The 21,866-nt window shown below is 42.4% G+C and overlaps 1 protein-coding gene and 1 non-coding gene across 5 annotated transcripts in view; both read right to left on the bottom strand.

The window, feature by feature from the left end:
* Positions 1-21,866, bottom strand: part of DLG2 (discs large MAGUK scaffold protein 2) — a 1,351,614-nt gene that overhangs the window by 342,155 nt on the left and 987,593 nt on the right. For all 4 annotated transcript variants that reach the window (XM_036258408.1, XM_036258403.1, XM_036258404.1 and 1 more), the window contains one exon: positions 12,968-13,124. In XM_036258408.1, coding sequence (XP_036114301.1) covers positions 12,968-13,124 — 157 coding nt within the window. The remainder of the gene's footprint in view (positions 1-12,967; positions 13,125-21,866) is intronic.
* On the bottom strand, positions 3,875-4,028 carry LOC118629147. Its single transcript, XR_004959390.1, has one exon. It is a non-coding gene; the product is annotated as a small nucleolar RNA SNORA62/SNORA6 family (small nucleolar RNA).

Raw genomic sequence — 21,866 nt, 5'->3', positions numbered from 1 at the left:
AACCAGGGCCAGGGACAAACTGCAACTGAGGTAGGTGCCCTTAGTGGGAACCAAACCCAGGACTCTGTGGTCCGCAGGCTGATGCTCTAACTGCTGAGCCAAACTGGCCAGGGCCATAAATGCATTTTAATTGGCAGAAATATAAATAGAAGTTTCTCCATTTTGCCTTTAGAGCCGTTTGACATGGAAAATTATTATAAGGAAACCTTAATTAGGCGGGGCCCGTTGGGTAGGAAGAATGTAGTGTGGACAAAGCAGCGGAAACTCAGCACAACCAAAGCCAAGCTTGCTTGTAATTGGAACAAGACTGTTGTTCTCTTCAAATGACAATTCCTAGTCGGCTTCAAAATTCAACCACCACCAATTTTCCTGGGAATCTCTCCTGGATTTTACATGACCTAAGTAAGCCCCAGGAGTAGTAATTCAGCAAGCCCCTTGTGATCAATTCTGGACAAATTGACTGAATTTAGTGTGGGAGGGGGAAGGGGGAAGAGATATTTATTGTGTATTTCCAATGTGGTATGTCCTCTGATTTCTATGATCTCACAGGGCAAAATTCTGAGACTCAGAAAGTTTAAACAACTTGACCAAGACCACACAGTTAGCAACAGGTAAAGCTAGGACTGGACCTTAGGTCTGCCTGATTTCAAAGTTACTGTTTTTTGTTTTTTTTTCCCCCAGTTTCCAAGTAAGCCTCATAATTCCCTAGTTTGATGTTGTGTTTTACAATAAGAAATAAATATTTGATCTTCATCCCCATTTCTGACACAGAACTCCTAAAACCCTTGACATTTCCTAAGTGATGAGGTGTCTTTAGTTATGTTGGTGATGTAACATTTAGACTGTACCTAAGGATAAGGGCTGGTTGCCAGGAAAACCAACCATGCACTTGGAGGATTGGGACTAAAAGTTCCAACCCTCAGACCTCCTGGGAGAGGAGAGAGGCTGGAGACCGAATCAGCTACCTATGGCCAATGGTTTAATCAGTTGTGTCTGTGTAATGAAGCCTCCATAAAACCCCAAAGGACAGGGTGTGAGGAGTTTCTGGGTGGAGCAAGTGTGCCTAGAGAGGACATGGAGTCTCTGTGCCTCTTCCTCATACCTTGTCCTTCGCGTCTCTTCTATCCGGCTATTTCTGAGTTATATCCTTTTATAATAAACCGGTGATCTAATAAGTAAAATATTTTTCTGAATTCTGTAATCCCAAAGACAGGGCTGCTCCAGTCTATAGAGGGCGGATCAGAAGCACTGGTGATAATGGGGACATGAGACCGGCATCTGATGTGGCCCAGGGGTGGGGTGCGCAGACTTGTAGGACTGAGCCCTTACCCTGTGGGATCTGACGCTGTCTCCGGCTAGACAGTGTGAGGTTTGAGTTCAATTGTAGGAGACCCAGCTGGAGCTGGAAAATTGCTTGTCAGTGTGGGGAAGCCCCCTCCCATGTTGGAATTGAGGACTGCGACCTCCACTCCGCTTCAAACCTTCCCACAAGGTCCTGCTGCCTTTGCATCCTCATTCTCCTGGAAGGATGAGCCTCCTCCCTCACTAATCTCCCTTCTCCCAAAATTCCCTCTCACTCTCCACATCCTCATTGCCCTTCTCATGGTGTACTCTCCCTGTTTTCTGGGCCACCAGACATGTTGATCTCCTGCTCCCCCTCACCCCCGCCCTGCCCCCTGCCGGGCCTGTATACAGCTTTTCAGCCCCAGGTAAGACACCACTTATTCAGAAATATCTTTTTGGTCCCAGTCTGGGTCAGATCACCCTGCTGGCACCCCCCCCCAGACTGTGTGCATTCAGAACGCTCCGAGGGTAAGGGTGGTACCTATCGTCTTTGCCACTAGATCTCTAAGCCCTGTGCAGTGTCACATCCAGGGAAGGACAATACATTTTCTACATGTATTTGGCTTAGGTATTTTCTCTATTTTTTCTTTCCCCTCAAAAGTGAAAAATAACAGGTTGGCGACCATGCCCCATTTGACCTGCTCCTCATCTCTTTTAAAGACCAGAATGTGGACTCACCTGAAAAGAGCCAATGATCCCTTTAATCATTTGTTAGGGAGCGTCTGCAGCTGTTCAATAGAGCTACACAGATTTTTCAAGACAAGGTACATTGGTTTGTAAATCCCTGTATCTCAGAAAGACATTTTTAATTACTTTGGGGCCCAAAGTGCTTGAAATGGAAAGTCATCAGCATTCGAAATGAAGTCTTCATGGTCCACAGACATGGCAAAGTTGATACCCCATCCTTGCCTGTGTCTCTCGCTGGTGAACTGAGGCAGGCAGGGTTAGGGACACACTGCCAGCTGCCCAGATGAGGGCCTAGGCCCCTCCCAGTGGAGGCCACTCCTCACAAATACTTTCTATTGTTTAAGAAGCAATTATGATTCTCAAGATTTTAGATCTAACCTATTCCTCAAATAGAACTCAACGAGCCAAATGATCTCTAGTAGACATCTGTCCTTTACTGCTCAGTGTCCAGACACTCTTCGTATGTGGGGTCGCTTTGAGATAGGACGGAGGCACAGCTTTATCCCCCCTTAGCGAAGCTGTGGGGGTGGAAACAGGGTTTCCTTCTCTCCATCCCTCGGTACCCAGAGCATGGACAGGCCAAGCAGATGTTCCTGCTGGGAACTTGGAGTTCTCCCCCTCAGGAGTCAAGGGTGTGGAGAGAGGTGTTTTCACAGCCCCTCCAGCAGGTGGGGCCTGGCCACAGTGGCTCATGCTGATGGCCCAGGAGCAGCATCCTCAGCAGACTCTCCTTCCACAGAACTTCCTCCTGGCGTCCGAGCGAGCCTGCTTTCCCAGCCTTCCTAAAGATCCAGTGAGCTATCCTTATTTCTCCAGTGATGCCTTCCCCGCTGAAGTGACCCGCAGCTGCGGTCTGTTGTCTGCAGTCCAGAGCTCAGGAAGTGAATTCGCGGTCCAAGCCCCCATCAGGCACACCCCTAAAGTAGTTAGCATGACAGGCAAGGCAGCGGGTGGTGACAGAAGAGGCCTATGCTGACGTCTAAGTGGCTCTGAGTTAGAAAAGAATCAGTGAACTCTTTTGTTTCCTACCCTATACAAATGGCCAAGGGATCATTTTCCTGCTGTCCTGAGGGGATGCTGTGAGGATCAAATGGGATAAGGTCATTGGAAAGGGACTTTGTACATAGAAATGATGATGCAAATGTAAGGGTTGTGAGGAATCAGCAAAATAAGTTAGTCTCAAGCAAAACCAAATTGGAACTAAAAGTCAGTCTACTTTTGATTGAGGACCACTCCTTCCTCACAACTTGGGATCTCTCTTCAGTGTTCCCCCTTCATCAGGGGTCAGCTGTCATCACTCATTTTCAGTGACTGAGGGGAGAAGGCTCAGGATCAAGTGTTATCCTTTTTTTTTTTTTTTGTTTTATTTTATTTTTTTAAATCTATCACTATTCCTTTATTTTTCAATAAAGACATTTAAAATACTTGAAAACAAGAAGCAGCCTTCTATTTTAAACAAAATGATCATCCTAATTGCTACTCTCTTTTGAACTACAGTGCTTACAGAAGAATCATTAATTTTCAGATTAACACCATTTCAGTTTTCCTTCTTATACAATTCTATTAAAACTTTCCAGTGAAACAGTAGAGAACATAGAGCAAAAGCTTTAATATGTACTTTTGTACGGTTTAATAAGTGTGCATACCGATCTAAGCCTCTTAACAACGTGTACAAGGTTAGTGTTCAAATCACTTCACTAGAGCAAATATTAATTTTATGCATAGTAGGCAAATACAAGTGTAGGGCTAGGGAACAACATATTACCATTTATACTAATGGTCCATCTTCTATAAACATATTTAAGCTTGTTACATATGCACAATTATTGGCTGTAATGTTCACACTTGTAGCAAGAATTACTATCAAACTCCACTCATTGGGCCAGAGACCCTTGTGGTGTTAGCGAAAACTCTTGCCCCTCATGTAGCACACTACCTACACTTGTGAGTCCACCGGCCACCAGCGGCCTCAACTCCAAGCTCTAACAATGTGCAGTCAAGTGTTATCCTTTGAGGCTTGTGTAGGAACTCAATCACCTAGACATCTTTCTGGAAGGAGAGTATATGCTATAAAGAGATTTTAAACCAACATCATGTATCTAGCATATAGTATGCAGCAGGATATTTAAGAAAATATTTCCTTGATCTATGAGAATTCCTATAAGTCAATAGAAAAGAATCTGTCTGATTTGGAAAATATATTCCATTGGTCAGAGAGAGATAAGAGCTCTAAGATATTCTGAATCTTCAGGACAGAAGGGGCCCTTTGGGCCAGGGGTCCAGGTGAATAAAACTAACAGAGGCCCTAAGATTCTTAGCTGCCTTCAGAGAAGAAGGCAAGGATGTCTCTCATTCATTCATTCATTCATTCATTCATTCAACATTTGCTTAGTCGCTGGGTTCTGTGTTAATCAATGGGATGCAGAGATGAATGAGACACAGTCATTGTCCTCAAGAGCAGCTTTGGTGGTTCTTGATGTTGCTTCTCATGACCTCAATCTTAGTGCCTACATGTGCAGTGGCTTCCTGTGGTGGCTCACGTGTCTCTGTGTAAATACTCCATTACTCCAGGGACTTACGTTTTCCTCACTACCTGAACTTACAGTGCAGACAGCTTCAGACATAAGCAAACTGTCAAATTCAATGTTCTTTCTTCAGGCTGGAACCGCAGAAAAGAATTACTTTAAAATCCGAAACAATGGTGCTTTACATACCACTGTCATTGATGATTCTGTGTGTGATCTTGGGCAAATCACTGAATTTCTCTGAGCCTCCAATCCAACAAGGTTGTTGTCAGGATTCAATAAAATGATAGTGTGGTATCCAGCACAATACTTAGTGCTAAGTTCATACTCAAGAAATATTGGACATTTTATTCCTAATTCTCCACTGTCCTTGCTTCCTCGGGGCCCTCTTTGTTGGGAAGTTTCCCAAAGCCTTCCCACATTCCCAGGCTGGTCTAAGGAGAGCTTCTTTAGTGACCACATGGACCCCAGAACTTATCATTAACACTTCCCATGCTATATTGAAAATACCCTTTTGATGGCTTTGTCTTTTGCCTTGAGGCTATCTAGTCACTAAGGACAACTATTTTTTTCATGTTGCATCCTCAGTGCCTAGTAGACCTTGGCATCCAGTCATATGAATAAGTAATATGTGGCATGCAAAGAGCACCCCTTATCTAATGCTCACTAACCCCTTCTTGAAGTTACACTTCTGTTTGACGAGGTTCTTTCCAGACTGAAGAGGGTAGTTTTTCAGTCTTAGGCATTTGGGTAGCACTCTCCCCTGCTCCCCCCCTGAGCTCTGCAAATAAGACTTGAATGTGAAAATAGTACTTCTCCCAAATGAAATACCTGCCTGAGTTTTTCTGGGGATTAGTGTAAGGCAGAATTTCTAAAAGTTTTGTTCCATTAGATAGTAATTCATATTTCAGAGAAAAATGTTTTTGTTTGTTTATTTATTTAGTTAAATAAGGCTAGAAAATGCTTTAACCGCATTTCTTTATTTGCTGCAGGACTTCTCAGATCCTTCATTGGATTATGAACTCTTTTTGAAGCAGCATTTTACAGATCTGGAATTATAAAGAACACATTTGTAGAAATACCAATACCAGTTGTAGAAAAGCTTGGCAGCATTCTCCACCAAGCTAGTACCACCAAGCTGAAGTTCAGCCTTCTGAAGGCTGCTGAAAGTTGGGTTCCTGAGTGGTCACCCTCTGCTTATCTGTTAGAGGTCCGGCTATAAGGGCCAGTTTCCCAAAGTACTATTTTTGTTGCATCTCTACAAGTTGTGATGCATTGTGTGTTGGTGACACATTGAGTAAGCAGTAATTGAGGAAAGAAACTGGAAAACAGCAATGCTAATTCTGGTTTCCTGCTATGCCTTCAGAGTCTACTTATCTGATGTGTGTTACACAGTCCAAGTCATGCATGAGGATGCTTCCTATGGGAACCTGGATCACCCATGAGTTCCCAGGTTCCTTCTAGGTAACAGAAGGCCCTTCTTCATTCTAAGTTCCTTTGCAGAGGAATTCAGTACGTGCACAGGCATGGGGTGAGAATTCACATACATCATGCTGTTTCTTTTGTTTAAAAAGTGAAAGAGGTCCATATGGTTTGTCAGTAAATAACTGTTGTCCTGAGCCCTCCTGAGTGACCCACAACACCAGCTGCCTGGAAAAACCCACCTCCCATAATTCTGCAGCTGCAGTACTATGGCCACTCATTGTATAGGCTGGTGCTAAACTGCGTGTGCCAAATTTTTAGATCTTTTGAATAGCTCCCCTGACTGGAGCAAGAGCCAGAGTGGCTGGGAATAAGCGAGAGTAGGGAAGTTGTCGGTGTGCAGGAGGCCAAGCACGGGCCGAACATGACCAAACCTTGGAGGCTTTGTCAAGAATTTTGGACTTTATTTTAAGAACAGAAAGCCATTAAAAAGTTTTAAGATAGGGTGAGAAATGACATGATCAGATATGCTTTTTAAAAGGAGCATTCAGCCCGGCCAGTGTAGTTCCGTGGTTGAGCGTCAGCCCAGGCACCAAGAGGTCGCTAGTTCTATTCCCGGTCAGGGCACATGCCCAGGTTGTGGGCCCGATCCCCAGTGGGGGGCACGCAGGAGGCAGCCAATCAATGTTCTCTCATTGATATTTCTATCTCTCTCTCCTTCTCCCTCCCTCTCTCTAAAAAGCAATAAAGAAAAAAAAATAAGTAAAAATAAAAGGAGCATTAAAAAGTCTGAAATTTAGTTGGATGACACCAGTTCCAGCTATTCTCCAAGTAGGATTTCCACAAATGTGTTCTGTATAATACCAGATCTGGGAAATGCTCCTTAAAAAAGCTCTTCCCCAAGGCTGGACGTTGGTGCGTGATGGAGATGTTTATACATCTTGGGCAAGAAACAGGAATAGAGGACTCACAGGGCATAGCCAGGACCTACTGAGTCCCCAAATTCCGGCAGGTGGGCCAGGAGTCAGCCAGGATGGTGCGGCCTGAAGCCGACACCGAGGAAAGGTCCCTGCCCCGGAGCCTCTTCACTGGCCACACTGTTTTTATCTGAGGTGATCCCTGAGCAAGGGAGCAGTGGGCTCTGCACTGGTCAGGAAGACAAGTCCCATAAGGTGGTAAACCTCAGGGCCTCCACAACTGAGAGGCAGAAGCCCGAGAAGGAGGGGTCAGTGAATATGGAGAGTGGGTTCCAGAGAGAGAGCAATGCCTGGAACAGGCACATGGGTGTGGATCACAGTTAGGGTAAAAAGTCTCCGTCTTTTCAAAAACATCATCAACTCCACTCGGTGAGATTTCCCATCAAAGTTGTTTAATTGGGTGCCCTGGCTGATACAGAACCCCGAAACATTTCAAATCTTGATGAGAAGGAGCAGGGCAGCAGGGTGGGAATGCACACACACAAAAAAAATGCACGTTATTCAATGTCTTTCAAACTAACGATGTTTAGTATTCCCTTCAGCAAATACTGTTTCTTTGAGCAAAACTATGACAGGCCCTTGGTGACGAAGCTGGAGAGGAAGAACAGGTCTACCCATTTTCTAGGGGGAAGCTGTGAAATCAGCCTTAATCTGGATACAGATGTTGACCATCCCAGTTTGCAAATATGCACTGCTGCATTTAAGCTAGTGTTGGTCTCAGAGTCTTTTTGCCCTTTATCTGGGGGTGGGGAAGGTGGAGCGGGTGGAGTTCAACCAGAAAAAATGCTCTCCTGGCCATGATGACCAGAGCTTGTCCCTTAGGGAAGGGCGGGAGATTTGCTGGAGTCTGGTGACGCCAAGTGTTGAGGATGAGTGGAGAGAAGCTAAAGGTGCTGCTTAGGTGAGGCTTCTAGTTGAAGCTGCTGTGCTTTTGGAAATGGTGACAGAGCAGCACAGAGCTGGGCAGATGCACTTGTCTCTTCTCTACACAGGCTCAGCCTCTCTGGTATCTCGGGGCATGCTGGTTTCAGAAACACCAAGAACCAGCCCCTTAAGCAGAAACCCTCAAGCACTGAAAACTAGAAAAGCAAGGCTCCTTCCTGGGGATGGGAGCAGAGCTGGAGGGGAAGGACATGGCCCCTGTGGTGTGGTCCCTGAAGGGCTGGGTTTGGTAAGCTCTTACGAGGACCACTGCATGGGGACTTCAGGCCTGATGCTAGATGGGATTTAGATTTGTCAGTTGAGATCACAATATAAGGGTGACTTAATCAGTAGCCCAGGAGGGTGAATAGTGTACATAGCACTTTATTTTATTTAAATAACTTGACAGTGAGGATCTGTCAAATAGTCTTTCCCCTCTGCATGGGTCTACACATGAAGATAGCTCGGTACCCTGAGAATTAATCTAACACAGGTGAGCTGTGACTCATTTTGACTCTCTCTAAATCCACAATGTAATTCCAATTTCAACTTAAAAAATCACATTACCTATTGTTTGTTCACCCAAACAGCTGTAGCATCTCACTCCCGACAGCACACACTCCCAGTCCTGTCAGTTAAATACTTTCAGTCCATCCAGAAGGAGCCTTGGAGGGGCAAGGTCAGCCGAGGTGATCTTTTTCGGACTCCCCAGGAATGAATAAACTAGAATCGCTTGGTGAAACAGGAGAGCATCTCTTTATAGGCTATTACCTCTATGCGCTCTGCTCCCCATTTTACCCCCCACAACAAAGCACTGAAACAAATAGTAACAGAAGCTTTTCTACCTTCCCCTCTGCAGGAAGAAGGCCCGAGGAGACAACTGCACCAGTTAATGTGACTGCCTGCTGAGTGGCCTGATTCTCCCTTACGAATACCTCTAGAACAAGGGTTAGTGATTGGATTAGACTCTCTGCAACAAATCCCCGAGGAACAGAATACGGAAGGGAGGATTTAGACAGAAAAGATCCCTCACCAAATGTGTATAAAATGTAGCCTCAGGTGATGATTTCTTTATCTTTCAGTATCCTAATTACTTGTGTTCCCCAGCTCTGGTGGGGTGGGGGACTGGAGGATAAATCTCTACAGCGGGGTTTAGAATCTCCACCTTTCTGGTGGCCACGCTAGGTGTTTAGACCATGGATGAACACTAGATGGCACCATAGTAAAAAGCTACTTGACATTATAGGCAGGTATAATGACTACCTTGCAGCAAAGCAGTCAGGGGAACATTAAAAATATCTGCTCCAGCATTTCTCATTGCTGGTGTCCCGTGAGGGGCTCCTCATGTGAGGGTCTGGTGGTTAAACCTGTTTGGGAGGAACTGTGTGCTTTATTTGCCTCTAGGGAGATCCCCAATACACACTGGTAACACGTTTTTTTTGTTTGTTTGATTTATCCTCACCTGAGGACATTTTTCCATTTTTTGTTCAGGTAGAGTGGGAGGGAGAGAGAGGAACAGAGAGAGAGAGAGAAAAAAACATCGATGTGAAAGGGACACATCGAGTGGCTGGACCCGCACGACCAATCAGGGCCAGGGACAAACTGCAACCGAGGTACATGCCCTTAGTGAGAACCGAACCCGGGTCTCTCGGGACCACAGGTCGATGCTCTAACCGCTGAGCAAAACCGGCCAGGGCGGTAACACATGTTTTTGAGAAGTTTCAGCAAAGAAACCTGGCACCAGGGAACCCTTTCTCTTAATAGCAACCTAGTCCTGCTCTTTCACACTGGAAAATGCTGATCTAGTCCAAGCCTTGTCCCAAAGAAGAAATGGCTGAAGCTACCCAAAGAAGCCTTCTTTGAACATGGTTATCTGACATACTTTAAAGACATCAGACACATTCTTAAGGTACAGTTGTTAGTAGAAATAGCAGTGCCGATTATTTATATGATGGCATGCTCTATTCTGGGCTTTTTGTCTCCTCTCTTTCCTCATATGGCATCTGTATCCACACCTGTGCACTCACACACATATTAGATACATTGATATATCTGCTTTTAGGCTGTGAACTTTTTGAGGGTATTTATCTCATGCATCATTGAGATTTCAAGCCCTGGTACAGACCCTGGCACATAGTTAAGACATTAGGAAAATAGATAATTTAGGAAGGTTCTATAGTCTGTGTGGGAGAACAATTCTGGAAAATAGGAATGGACATTATACTCCTGCTCAGAAAGGTGACTCTATTATTTAAGTCTCTTCCCTATAAAGAACAATTGAGAGCAGAGACCTACTCTCCCTGGGTAATCTATTTCTCTTATTTACATTATGTTAATGATAGTATAACTTGTTTGCAATTAATCTTATATGATCTTGTAATATGTGTTGACTTTTTATCTAACTCAGTTTCTATTCCTGGCTTTTGTTCTTGAGTTTTCCAGGAAGGCAGAGGCTGTCCTGATATGTCCAGTGCAAACTGTGGATGCAGAACATTCTTCCTCCATATCCACTGTTAAAAATTCCATTCTCACAGTTTTCATATTGTAATGTTTGAGCTTCTCAAGCCTGTTTATTCTTTCCTCGTGCAGTGCTAACCAATGAAATCCCAGTACTGAGCCTTGAAACTAGCTACTTTCTAGCCACAGTTTAAGTAAAATGTCCCAAGCTAAAAAGGAAAAATGTCCCCTCTTTCTTTCCATTTGCAAAAAATCAGGTAACGATTTCATCACTGAACCATTCTTGCAAATGTCTGACATAAAAAAGGATATATTTGAACTTCAGAGATTGTTGTTTTCTTCTGTGAGCTGTAATCTCTAAGAAGATTATATAATTCCAATTGGTCGCCTTATTTACTCTGTAGTCCTGGCAATACTATTTAAATGGATACCTCTACTTTTGAAAGTAGAAATACTTATGAGCTTTCTTGGTTGAGCTGTAAGGAGATTATTGGCTCATCCCTTCTCCTACCACATGCATAGAGGTTAAAATGACTAACACCTATGGCTTAGCAGTTTTCTCAATTTAACAGATTTAAGGAGCCTAATATCATCTCTGCGCCTCAGTTTTCTTTATCATTAAAGTGAGCATAATAAGGCATAGGGCTGTTTGAAGGTTCAATGAGTTATAATAGAGACTGACTCAAAGTACCAGGGGAATATTAGCTCTTTCTGTGTGATCCTGAGTGTGGTGTACACACAGAGCAGTGTGTACTAAGAAGGTGCTGAATGAGACCATTGACAGGTTTTGAAGAGACATTGTGCTGTGGGGAGTAAAAACAGTGATTTGGGGTCAGACCTGATTTTGAGTTCAACATCACATTCGGTAGCTGTGAAGCTTTGAACAAATCACTGAGCCTTTCTGAGTCCCCTTTCCCTGATGTAGAAAGTGAGAGTAACAGTAAGCTATCTTTTAAGACCCCCCCAATCAGTGCATGAGAGAGTGCTTTGTGTCTGGGAAAACACGATGACGTTGTAAACATTAACTGTAATAAAAGGACAGAGTGGATCCCCGTCTACAGATCTGACCCAGGAAGATGAGGTACGTTAGTATGCTCTAGGTGGAATTTTAGAGTCCGTCTCTCAGGCTATAGTAACTTTTTAAAGCATCATCGTATTTATTCAATACTTTTTCACTCAATAAACATTTTTTCAGAGACTGGTATGTGCCAGGCACTTTGCTAAATGTCAAGGATACAAAATTACATAAGACAGAAAATTTGCTTTCAGGGAGCTTTTGCTTAGGAGAGAAAGACATAAATAAATATAGACAATAAGGTTTAATAGCATATGTTAAACCTTATGGTTATATCTTATATATCGTTTAAGTATAGAAGAAGTAAAAGGGGGAAGTAGTAGAAGACGTGACGTGCAGTTCTGGGATGGAGAACAAGGTTGAAGCCTTTTCTTATTCCTCTCATACTCAGTCCTTCCAGGTATCTGTCAGCTGACGAGTGAGCAGAGGCATGTGTGGGGCACCCCAGGAAGACATAAGGCAAGATCACTGAACATTTTACTCAGGTCGACTGACTACATTATATAGGTAAATTGCGTGTGTGTTTGTGGGGGATGGAATGATGGCTAACAAAGATAAAGTTACTTGGAAAATTCTAGCTATAAACCATAGCTACAAAACAAAGTCTCATTTCTCTAAGTACACAATAAAAACCACAAACTAAGTGCTTCACTGAGTTATGAACCATAATCTCAGTCATAAGAACCAGACTCCTTATGTAATTCCCTGTTATTATCTGCGTGATTACCAAATTTCAGTATAGACATGAACGCTCATAATGGATTTAACTACTTATCGTAAAGTTTATACCAGGGAGATAACTTAATACAGTGGAAAGAAGCAGTCAATGAATATTTGAATAAAAGAAAGGAAGTGGAGAAGAAAGGAAAGAGAGAGAAAAGAATAGACGGAAGAGGAGAAGAGAAGGAAGAAGTGGAGGATATTAGGACTGAATATTGAAACCCCAGCTCTGTCTCTCTCAAGTCATGTAAACTTTGACAAGTTATTTAACTTCTCTGAACTTTAGTTTCTTCTTCTGAACACGGGGAAATACCTTCACGGTGATTGTGAGAATTGAAAATTACTCTTAGAAAATTCTTGGTAAATCATAACTGCTCAACAACTTGTTGGTAATTTTTGCACTTAGGTAAAATGGTGATGCTGCTATCACTTACCAATGTCATCAAATTGTGTACAGCATTATGTCATGCATTTTCTTACATGGTTGTATGCAAAGACTATACACGTAAAGGTGCAGTTTTTAGAATAAAATCCTGGATTTGGGGAAAAGAAAATTTGCAGTAAAAAACAAGTAACCTACCTTAAAGAGGTGTGTTTCTCAAGGTTCGATTAGATGCACACATTCTCAGAAAACCTGAATAAAAACACTAGCACCTTTACCTGAGTCTAAGAAAGTCTAAAATACCAAGCATCTGAATAGCATTTAAACTGCAACATGCACCTAAAGACATAATGCTCTCATTTATTTTTTTTGTAATTAAGATGATTTTGGAGTCATAGCTGAAAGTAAAATTTGTTTTTTCAAATGGTGGGAATGAAGATTAAGGAGAAATACTCACGGATAGGATCTGGTCTCCTCTCTGGAGCTCCCCACTCAGGTCTGCTGGTCCACCGGCCAGAATGAAGGATACGAAAATACCTTCTCCGTCTTCCCCGCCCACGATGTTGAAGCCCAGGCCAGTGGAGCCTTTGTGCAGGACCACCTTGCGGGGCTCCCTGCAGAAACAAGCAGAGAACACAGCTCACAGGGTGACCCAATCACGATTTTGACTGCTTTTACTTGCTTTTATATGATACCAGCAATTCACTACCTGTGAAAATGGCTCCCCCAAGTAAGAGAGATCCGCACATCAAGAAAGATGCTACTATCAGGAAGGTGCTGAATTCCTCACTGTACATGTGCCAAAATACCATGCAAAGCCATTTCTTAATTCCCCCACATTTTCTTAAACTAGCCTTACTGCCACTTTGCCTTTGTTTAAAACATCTGTTCTTGTATTGAGCACCAAATAGTACTCAGTAGGATGGTTGTACCCAAAAAGAGGGTGAAAATTGGGCAAGAAACTAGATTGAACAGACCAGACAGGAAAGATCTTACAGAGCTAATTAAAATTTACTCTGTAGGCAGTGGGGACTCATTGCAAGACTCGCATGTACCAAGAATAGCTAAGTCCATTTTAGAAAGATTAAGCAATGGTTGTATATAGGATCGATGGAGAGGGACACAAAGATATGGTGGGAGGCAGGAAAATGAGCTAGGATGTTGACCACGTAATCCAGGTTCCAGGAAGTGACAGTCTAAACAAGGGTGACAGCAGTGACGATGTAAAAAGGACAACACGAGAGAGGAAATTTAGAGGGAGAAACACTGAGCTCAGACAAGGACTCGGGCATTGGAGGATGAGGGGAGTAAGAACATCTAAGTGAATTACAGAAGGAGGGAGGGAGTGAAATCCAGGGTCATGAGGGTGAGTATGATATTGACAGGTCCAGTTTCAGGTAATTGTGGAACATCCACGTAAAGATGGTTAGAAGCAGTTGGACACCAAGGGTAGGGATTTGGGTCCTTAGTGAGGACTGTAAATGGAGATTTGAGGGACATCCATAAAAAGATGAGAGATCAGCCCTAGCCAGTTTTGCTCAGTGGTTAGAGCATCAGCCCATAATCCAATGAGTCATGGGTTTGATTCTAGCCAAGGGCACGTACCTTGGTTGTGGTTCATATTGGCCCCGGTCAGGGTTGTGCATGAGGCAACCAGTCGAAGCGTCTCTCTCATATCGATGTTTCTCTCTCTCTCCCTCCCACTCAATCTGAACAAAAATGGAAAAATATCCTCGGGTAAGGATTTAAAAAAAAAAAGATGAGAGATCAAATCTTGAGCCAGCAGTTCACTGAGACTGAAGAGGCCAGAGAATTATGGAATATAGGGTCGTAAGGGATCATAGAAGGCATCCAGTTCTATTTTCTATATCAGCAGTTTTCAGGAATATACTCTTAAAGCCTTAGTTCGACCAATGTGCCTTTTGTATCACCCACCTCCTCTTTCAAATATCTCCATTCTACTAATTCAAGTTCCTCTTTTATTTTCCTGCTCTTAATGATGTAAGGATGACAAAGAACCATCCAATATATTTTTATACTAATGACTACAAAAACAGTCTGTGATTTGCTATCACATTTCCATGCACAAAGAGATGCATTGCATCTATATTGAGCCTTATTATGAGTTAGGGTGTACACTGCACATCACAGCTTGTTATGTGACGATATGCTGTAACTTGACATAGAGGTAATTCATGTTATTCTACAAACACTTTGTAACATCTACTATGCCAGCATGTTTGTAAGCAAAACAAATATCCCTGCCCTTCTGGGCTTACATTCTAATTGAGGTATAACACTAATAAGCAATAGGTACAGTAAATAAGTTGGTTATATTTTAAGTTAGAAGACAATGTTTTGGAGAAAAAGTAAAAGCAGAGCAGTTGTAAGAAGGACAGGCTGTGGCAGGGTGGGCCTGGCTAGGATTCATGGAGAAAGTGGTATTTGAGGAAAGACTGAAGAGGCGAGGAGACTAGTCATGGGTATCTACAGGGAGAGCATTCAGCCCACAGGAACAGCCAGTGCAGAGACCCTGACGTGGGAGGGCCTTGTGTCAAGGAAGAGCGAGGAGGCCGGTGTGGCTAAACAGAGTGAATAAAGGATGGAGAATGGTAGAAGACAAGAAGTCCGTGTATGTGTTTTCTATTAGGGAGTAACAATCACCATAAACTAAGCAGTTTAAAACACCACCAATTATCTCCAGTTCTGTTGGTCAGAAATCTGGATGGGCTAGTCTAAGTCATCTGCCTAGAATTTCACAAGACTAAAATCAATGTGTCAGCCAGACCAAGCTTTATTGGGAAGCTCTAGGGGGAAATCCACTTCCACATCATTCAGGCTGTAGGCAGAATCCAGTTTCTTGTGGTTACCAGGACTGCATCAGTTAGGGTTTTCCAGAGAAACAGGACCAACAGGAGAAATGAAAGGAATTTCATTATAAGGAACTGGCTCATGCAGTCATGGATGCTGGGGAGTCCCAGGATCTACACTTGGCCACCTGGAACCCCTGGAAGTTGATGATGGACGTTTCAGTTCAAGTACGAGTCTAAAGTCAGGAGAAGACCAATGTCCCAGCTCAACGACAGTCAGAAAGAGAAAGTTTTTCTTACTATGCTTTTTATTCTACTCAGGCCCTCAGTGGGTTGGCCGGGGTCATGCAAATTAGAAAGGGCAATCTGCTTGACTCCACATACTAATTCAAATGTTAATCCCATCCAGGAACATCCTCATACACCTGGTTCTGCCTCTTTGCTGCCTGATGGGGATGGAAGTCCAGCTCTGTTTGGCCCACTGACACCAGCCCAGTGGAGGAAGTAGAGGCCATTTCATAATTGCCTGTCCCAGTTGACCCTGAAGAGGCTAGAAGTCTAGCTATTGTATAGTCCACTGGCATAGTGAGAGTCGGGGGGTAGTTGTCCCTTCGGTGTTTGGCTCAAGTAAGGCAACTATTATCAAAGGTTCCCCGTTCTATTAGCCCACCCTTTCCCCAGGCCTTTGGCTATAGGAACAGGCTTTTCTTGAGGCTTCTTGTTCAGTCTGTGCCTGCTGGCGGATCCAGGAGGTTGGCATCTCCAGGGCTCCACCCAGGACAAAAGAAAAAACAGAAAGAAAACCCAGACAACTCATTGCAGTGTCATTCCTCACCAAGCCAGTCTGCCTTCTTCTTTCCAACTATCAGTCTTCCTATGTTTTCTTGTTTTAGTATATCTAAAATTTTTTAAGTAAGAGGAAGGATTAGGGAAGAATGAGGATACCCTATCATGGCTAGAACCAGAAGTCCAGGATCTGAACACACTTGAAGAGAAGAGTCAACAGGATTTTAATGAAAAAGTTATTGTAGAAACCCCCGTCTTCCCAAGTATGAAGCACACACTTTTAGTGGGTCCGATAACATTCAAGCCATACAGAGTAAACACAGATGGAGAGATGGGAGCTATTGTGCCTCTGATGTTTATCCATGTGCCAGACACTTTCTGAGCTTCATTCCATTTATTCCTCAGAGCAAGACAATGGAGGAGGCATAATGATGTCTGCAACTGCTTTGAAACTGACCCAAAAGATGGACTGATGACTGACAGATGGACCGGTAACCTGCAGAGCAAGTGCAGTAACATGTTAATAGTGGAATCTAGGTGGTGTGTTTGTAGTACATCCCTTCAAACTTTTGTTTGTGCCTGAAAATTTTTTATACAAAATCTTAAGAAAAATCAACAACTCGATGAAGACATTCTCATAACAACATTTTAAATTAGTAAAATAAAACGGCTTTCCGGAGTGTTTACTGTTTCATAAATTGTAAAGGTAAGACGAACACACACACATTCTGACTCAAAATCTCAGAGTCTATCTAGAGCATGGTCTATTCCAGAGATTGCAAATCAGCAAGCTGAAGACAATCTGACCTACAGTATTTACACCTTTTTAAATTAGTTGTTCATGTTTAAAAGTAGAAAAATTTGCATAAGATATGGATTTATGGCTTCACATGGAATCAGACACACTATCAACACTGGCTCTCAATCTTGTTGCATAGCAACAATTGGCTGAGGCATGGTTCTCTTTAGATGGGCCATTTACTCTCCAGTTTGCCATCATCTCACCTCTCATGTTTCTCAGACAAAGAAGCTGTCAGCTGCATCGCATGTGCACTTCTTGCAAAGTTAAGAAGAAAGCAAAGCATCTTGTACTAATGCTTCTATCAAAAATGGGAAAGTGAAAGCTTTAAGGTATTTAGAAAAATGGGAGAGAATACCATTCCTTTGGAAGTAAGAATTATCCTTACATGTTTAATAGGCAAAGTGACTCTCTGCAGAAAGAATATAGCTTTAAAGGGGCATTGTGAAATATCATCCCCCATAACTTCTCTATGTTACTTATGTTGGAGCATTTTATCAGTGACCTCTGCACTTTGACATGGTGCTTACTACTTGTAAGGACACAAAATATGTGATGTTTGAGTGATAGTAGCTTTTATTTATTTTACCTGGACCTCATTTATTTCAAACCATATGCCCAAGTCTTTAAACCAAATTATTTGGAATTTTCTTAACTTGAGATTTAAATGTCTTTTCAAAAATATAATCTTATATTGCAGTGAATTATGATGCTTATTTTAATAATGGGGATAAATAAATCTGTAAAATTGTATGCAAATAAAATGTCCTAAGCACACTTTAAATGATGTACTTTTTCTAATTTACATTCATTATACTGAGGACTGATTATATTAAACTGTAGATTTCAATGTGTTTTCATGTAGTTTTTCCTGTTAGAGGATAAAAACCCTGTGAAGTATTAAAAGTTTTATGTTACTGATACTTAGATAAGTCAATATCAGAGCTAGTCTCCTTTTTCCTTTATTTTTTAAAGACATTTTTTAGAGCAGTTTTAGGTTCACAGTATAAGAGGAACATAAGAGATTTCCCATATAGACCCTGCTTCCACATAGGCATACTCCCCCCACCCCCTATTATCAACATCTCTCACCAGAGTTACAATTGATTAACCTACACCGACATATCATTATCTCCCAAAGTCCATAGTTTACATGCGGGGTCACTCTTGGTGTTGTACATTCTATGGATTTGGACAAATGTATAATGCCATGTGTCCACCATTATAGTATCATACATAACAGTTTCATTGTCCTAAGGAAATCCCTGTATATCTATCATAATTCTTACTACACTGTGTTGGTTCACTTGTCTCTCTCTCCAGCTGGAGTGATCAACTAGGGAGCAGGGACCACACCATTTGCTTTTGTCTCCAATACTTGGTGCATAGTAGGTACTGTCTACTAATTTCAGTTTCCACATTCGATTTTATCTACCCACTTAAAACATATTTTATTCATCCACACAACCTTTCAATGCACAAGCATCTGTGAAGTTCCCACTTTGTGTCAGGCACTGTGAATACAAAGATGACGGAGCCTGGGGTGAGAGCAGCCACACGTGAACAGTTACGAAAGCCCAGGAATGGGACAAGTGCTCATCCAGAAACGTGCAATAAGCTACCGTAGCCAAGAGCAAAGAGCGACCAGTCCTCCTCTAAAGCAGATTTCCTTTTTCTTATCACCTGGGTGAAATTTGCTACACTCACTGAAACAGTTTTCTTTTTAATATGATGCACAAAGTCTATATAATTATAAATCCCTTGGATGCTGAACAACTCGAGAGACGCCAGTCTGACTCGCGCCCAGCTGTGGCAGATCAGCAGCAGCATAATCTTGTTTAGCTGGAGTCTCAGAGGATGCTCCAAGCCAGCTGGGATGCGTTCAGGAGCAGGATACTAAGGAATAATTCTTTCTCCTTTAACCAGATGCCTTAAGAAGGTTCAAGATTAAAAAGAGAAGTAACTACCTAAGCCTGGAGGCTTTTTCATGGACATTAGTGGGATGTGTCTTGAGCTTTGAACTTCTGAGGTCTGTGAAGTCACTTGGGTCAACTCCCAAAATATCCATGGGAAGAGGCTGTGTGGTACAATGGGAAGTAGGCTATAGACATGTTTCTAGTTGTCTTTCTAAAATACACAACTGATCATGTTACTCGCTTGCTCAAAAGCCTTCCAGCGATCGCTATGCCCTCAGGATAAAGTCTAAACTTCCAAGTGTGGCATTCAAAGTTCCTCATTATTTGACCGTCTCCTACCTCTCCAACACCTAACTTCACTGTGCTCCCTTGAACCCCATGTTCCAGGCATACTAAGCTGCCAACCATAGCTCCTCACACCAGGTTGTTCCTTGTCTTAATGTCTGTTCTCAGGCTGATTCTCTTCAATGAAAATGATGCTTTTCTCCCATTGTCCTCATCTATCTAATGGACTTCTACTTGGCCTTCAAGACTGAGGCTGGGTGCTGTCTCCTTCTCTCTGCCGCCCTGTGTGCCCCTGCCTCTAGACAGACTGAATGCTTTGTTTTTGAAAACACATTGTCTTTTCATTGGCCATACCACTACTGTTGTCTCTGCTGTTATAAAATTACTTTGCTTACCAGTTTATCTATACTGTTAATCGTCACGGCCCTGAAGGATCTAGACCATGGTCTATGTGTTCTTGTAATTTTGGAAACTAGTACAGCCCAAGCTTATGAGAAACACACAAAATATATTACAAAAATAAAAACAAAAAACAAGTGAGAGTTTGGAAGAAATTATATTGACTTCTAATTCTGTCTCTCTAAGGATTTGTGAGAACCCACGAATGCTCTCTGTGGGGTAGGTTCCTTGCTTGGGCAATGACTTGGCAAGAAATTATATTTGCCTCATGGGGGAGTGATAATATTCAGATAAGACAATGAGCTAAAAACATCCAGAAAGCAAAGACTATTAAAGGAAAGTGTACATTGAGATTCTATTTCTATCCATTTGGCAGAGTAGATGTCCTAAAAATCCTTTCCATGACAAAGCAGCTAAACTTCTGAATGGAATACTTACAAAATATTTTTCAATGACTGGCTAAGCTTGCATGCAAGTAAGAGAAACCATCAGAGGCTGAAAATAAAGTGGAAACACAAGTTCAGAGAAGAAAGCAAGTACTGGGACCAGCAGTGGACTAGAGAGCTTCTATAGGTCCCCAGAGAGCTAGTATTCCAGGGCTCAGAGTGGACGGTGGCATGGGGAAAAGGACTGTGTGGGCCTGGAGGTGGCCCCTGCTGAAATCAGGACCCTGAAAAGCTGCACCACAAACAGAAGGATAAAGTATAAAAGTATTATCCCCTCAATAATGTCAAAGATACATATCTGATCTGAATTTGGATCAAAGCAAGAAGAAAGGGAGGGCCTTCTTTTTCAGGACATGTTGGGACAATAAACTGGGAAAAGAAAAGAGGGAGAGTCTTCCTGGGTGTCAGGAGAAAGAACTTGGAAAAGTGTCTCCAGCCCAGCTCAGGGGCACTGATAGGATGTGCTTGTTGGTTGGGACAACTCAAGAGATTGGTTCATCTGGTTGTTCTAGCTCAAGGTCATCTGGTTGGCTGATTTCCCTCTCTGAGAGTTCAGGCTCACCATGCCACCTGTTAATTAAATTATGGTTTTCCACAGTGCGTTTGCTAATGGAAGTGGATGTGCTAATTAGCACATTCTGTTATAGTGAGCAGATACATTTCCTATTGTAAATTAATAACTTGGCATTATGGTGTATGAACTTAATCATCCCTGGGTACACTGACAAAAACTGAGTTTCAGAGCAGGCAGAGCTAAGTCCTACCTCCAGTACGGCGATAACACAGTAAGGGGCTGTTACCCACTGAGGTCATACAAGAAGGACCAGCTAGTCTCCCTGGGCTCTCCCATCTTTATTTCTCTCTAAATGCAACTGTCATCATGTGAGCAATGTTGGTAAGGAAAAGAAGAGTAATAGGAGATAAAAGAGACATTTCAGCAGGCTAAGCAGAGTAGTACAAGTTGAAGAGGAGCATATCCAAAGGTGGTGGCTTAGAGGCCAATCACAGAGGCTTCAAAGCTGCTGGTTGATTGTGACTGATGTCTTATATCTACAGGACCTAGTGCCTCAGAAGACTTGAAGTGCACTGTATGCCTCATATTCAAATAATTAATTTCATCAATTAGTCCAATAATCAGTGAAGCCAATTATTGGACATCACATAGACACACAAAGATAAAGGGGTTTTGTTGAACTGCTGTTCTGAGGACAAGATAAGAAATCTGGCATTACAAAGGCTCTATGCTCTAGCCATTATGCGATAGGGAATAGGCTGACTTCAGAAAAATGGCCACAACACAGATACTGAGTATACTAAATGTACTGTGATTGGTAATGTGAGAGATAACAAGAATTCTATTACATGGTGATAGTATGGCATTCTGTGATATTGGGAAAGGCTAGGGCATTAGGGCTAGATAGATCATATCAATTAATAGCTGATTAATCATGTTGAAATTTTTTGATGTCTTATTTTTTTCAGCTGTAAATTGTGAACAATAATATCTATCTTAAGACACTGTGAGGATGAATTGAAATAATATAGAAAGTACTAGAATCACACAGCAAGTGTTCAATAAATACTAACTCACTTCTTTTCCCTGTAGGGAATTGAGACCTTTGGAAAGCAAATAGACACACATAAAATAATAAACCAACAATGCAATGCCACATATGTTAAGTACCAAATGATTGCCATGAACAGTGAGAAATCTCTGGTTTAAAGACAAACAGATTAAGTCACAGAGAAGTCTGGAATGTGAGCTAGTTCTTGACGGATGGGTAGGAACTGGTTAAGTGGAACAGAAAGTAGATGGTATTTCAGTAGATGGCATGAACCCAGGGCCAGAGGGGAGCAGATGCAAGATGTGTTTGGAGAACAGGGAGTTTCACGGCTGGAATGGGGTGTAGGGTCT

Source organism: Molossus molossus, unplaced genomic scaffold (genome assembly GCF_014108415.1).
Source record: "Molossus molossus isolate mMolMol1 unplaced genomic scaffold, mMolMol1.p scaffold_m16_p_13, whole genome shotgun sequence".
NCBI classification, from domain to species: Eukaryota; Metazoa; Chordata; class Mammalia; order Chiroptera; family Molossidae; genus Molossus; species Molossus molossus.
This window is presented reverse-complemented; position numbering and strand designations above follow the sequence as displayed.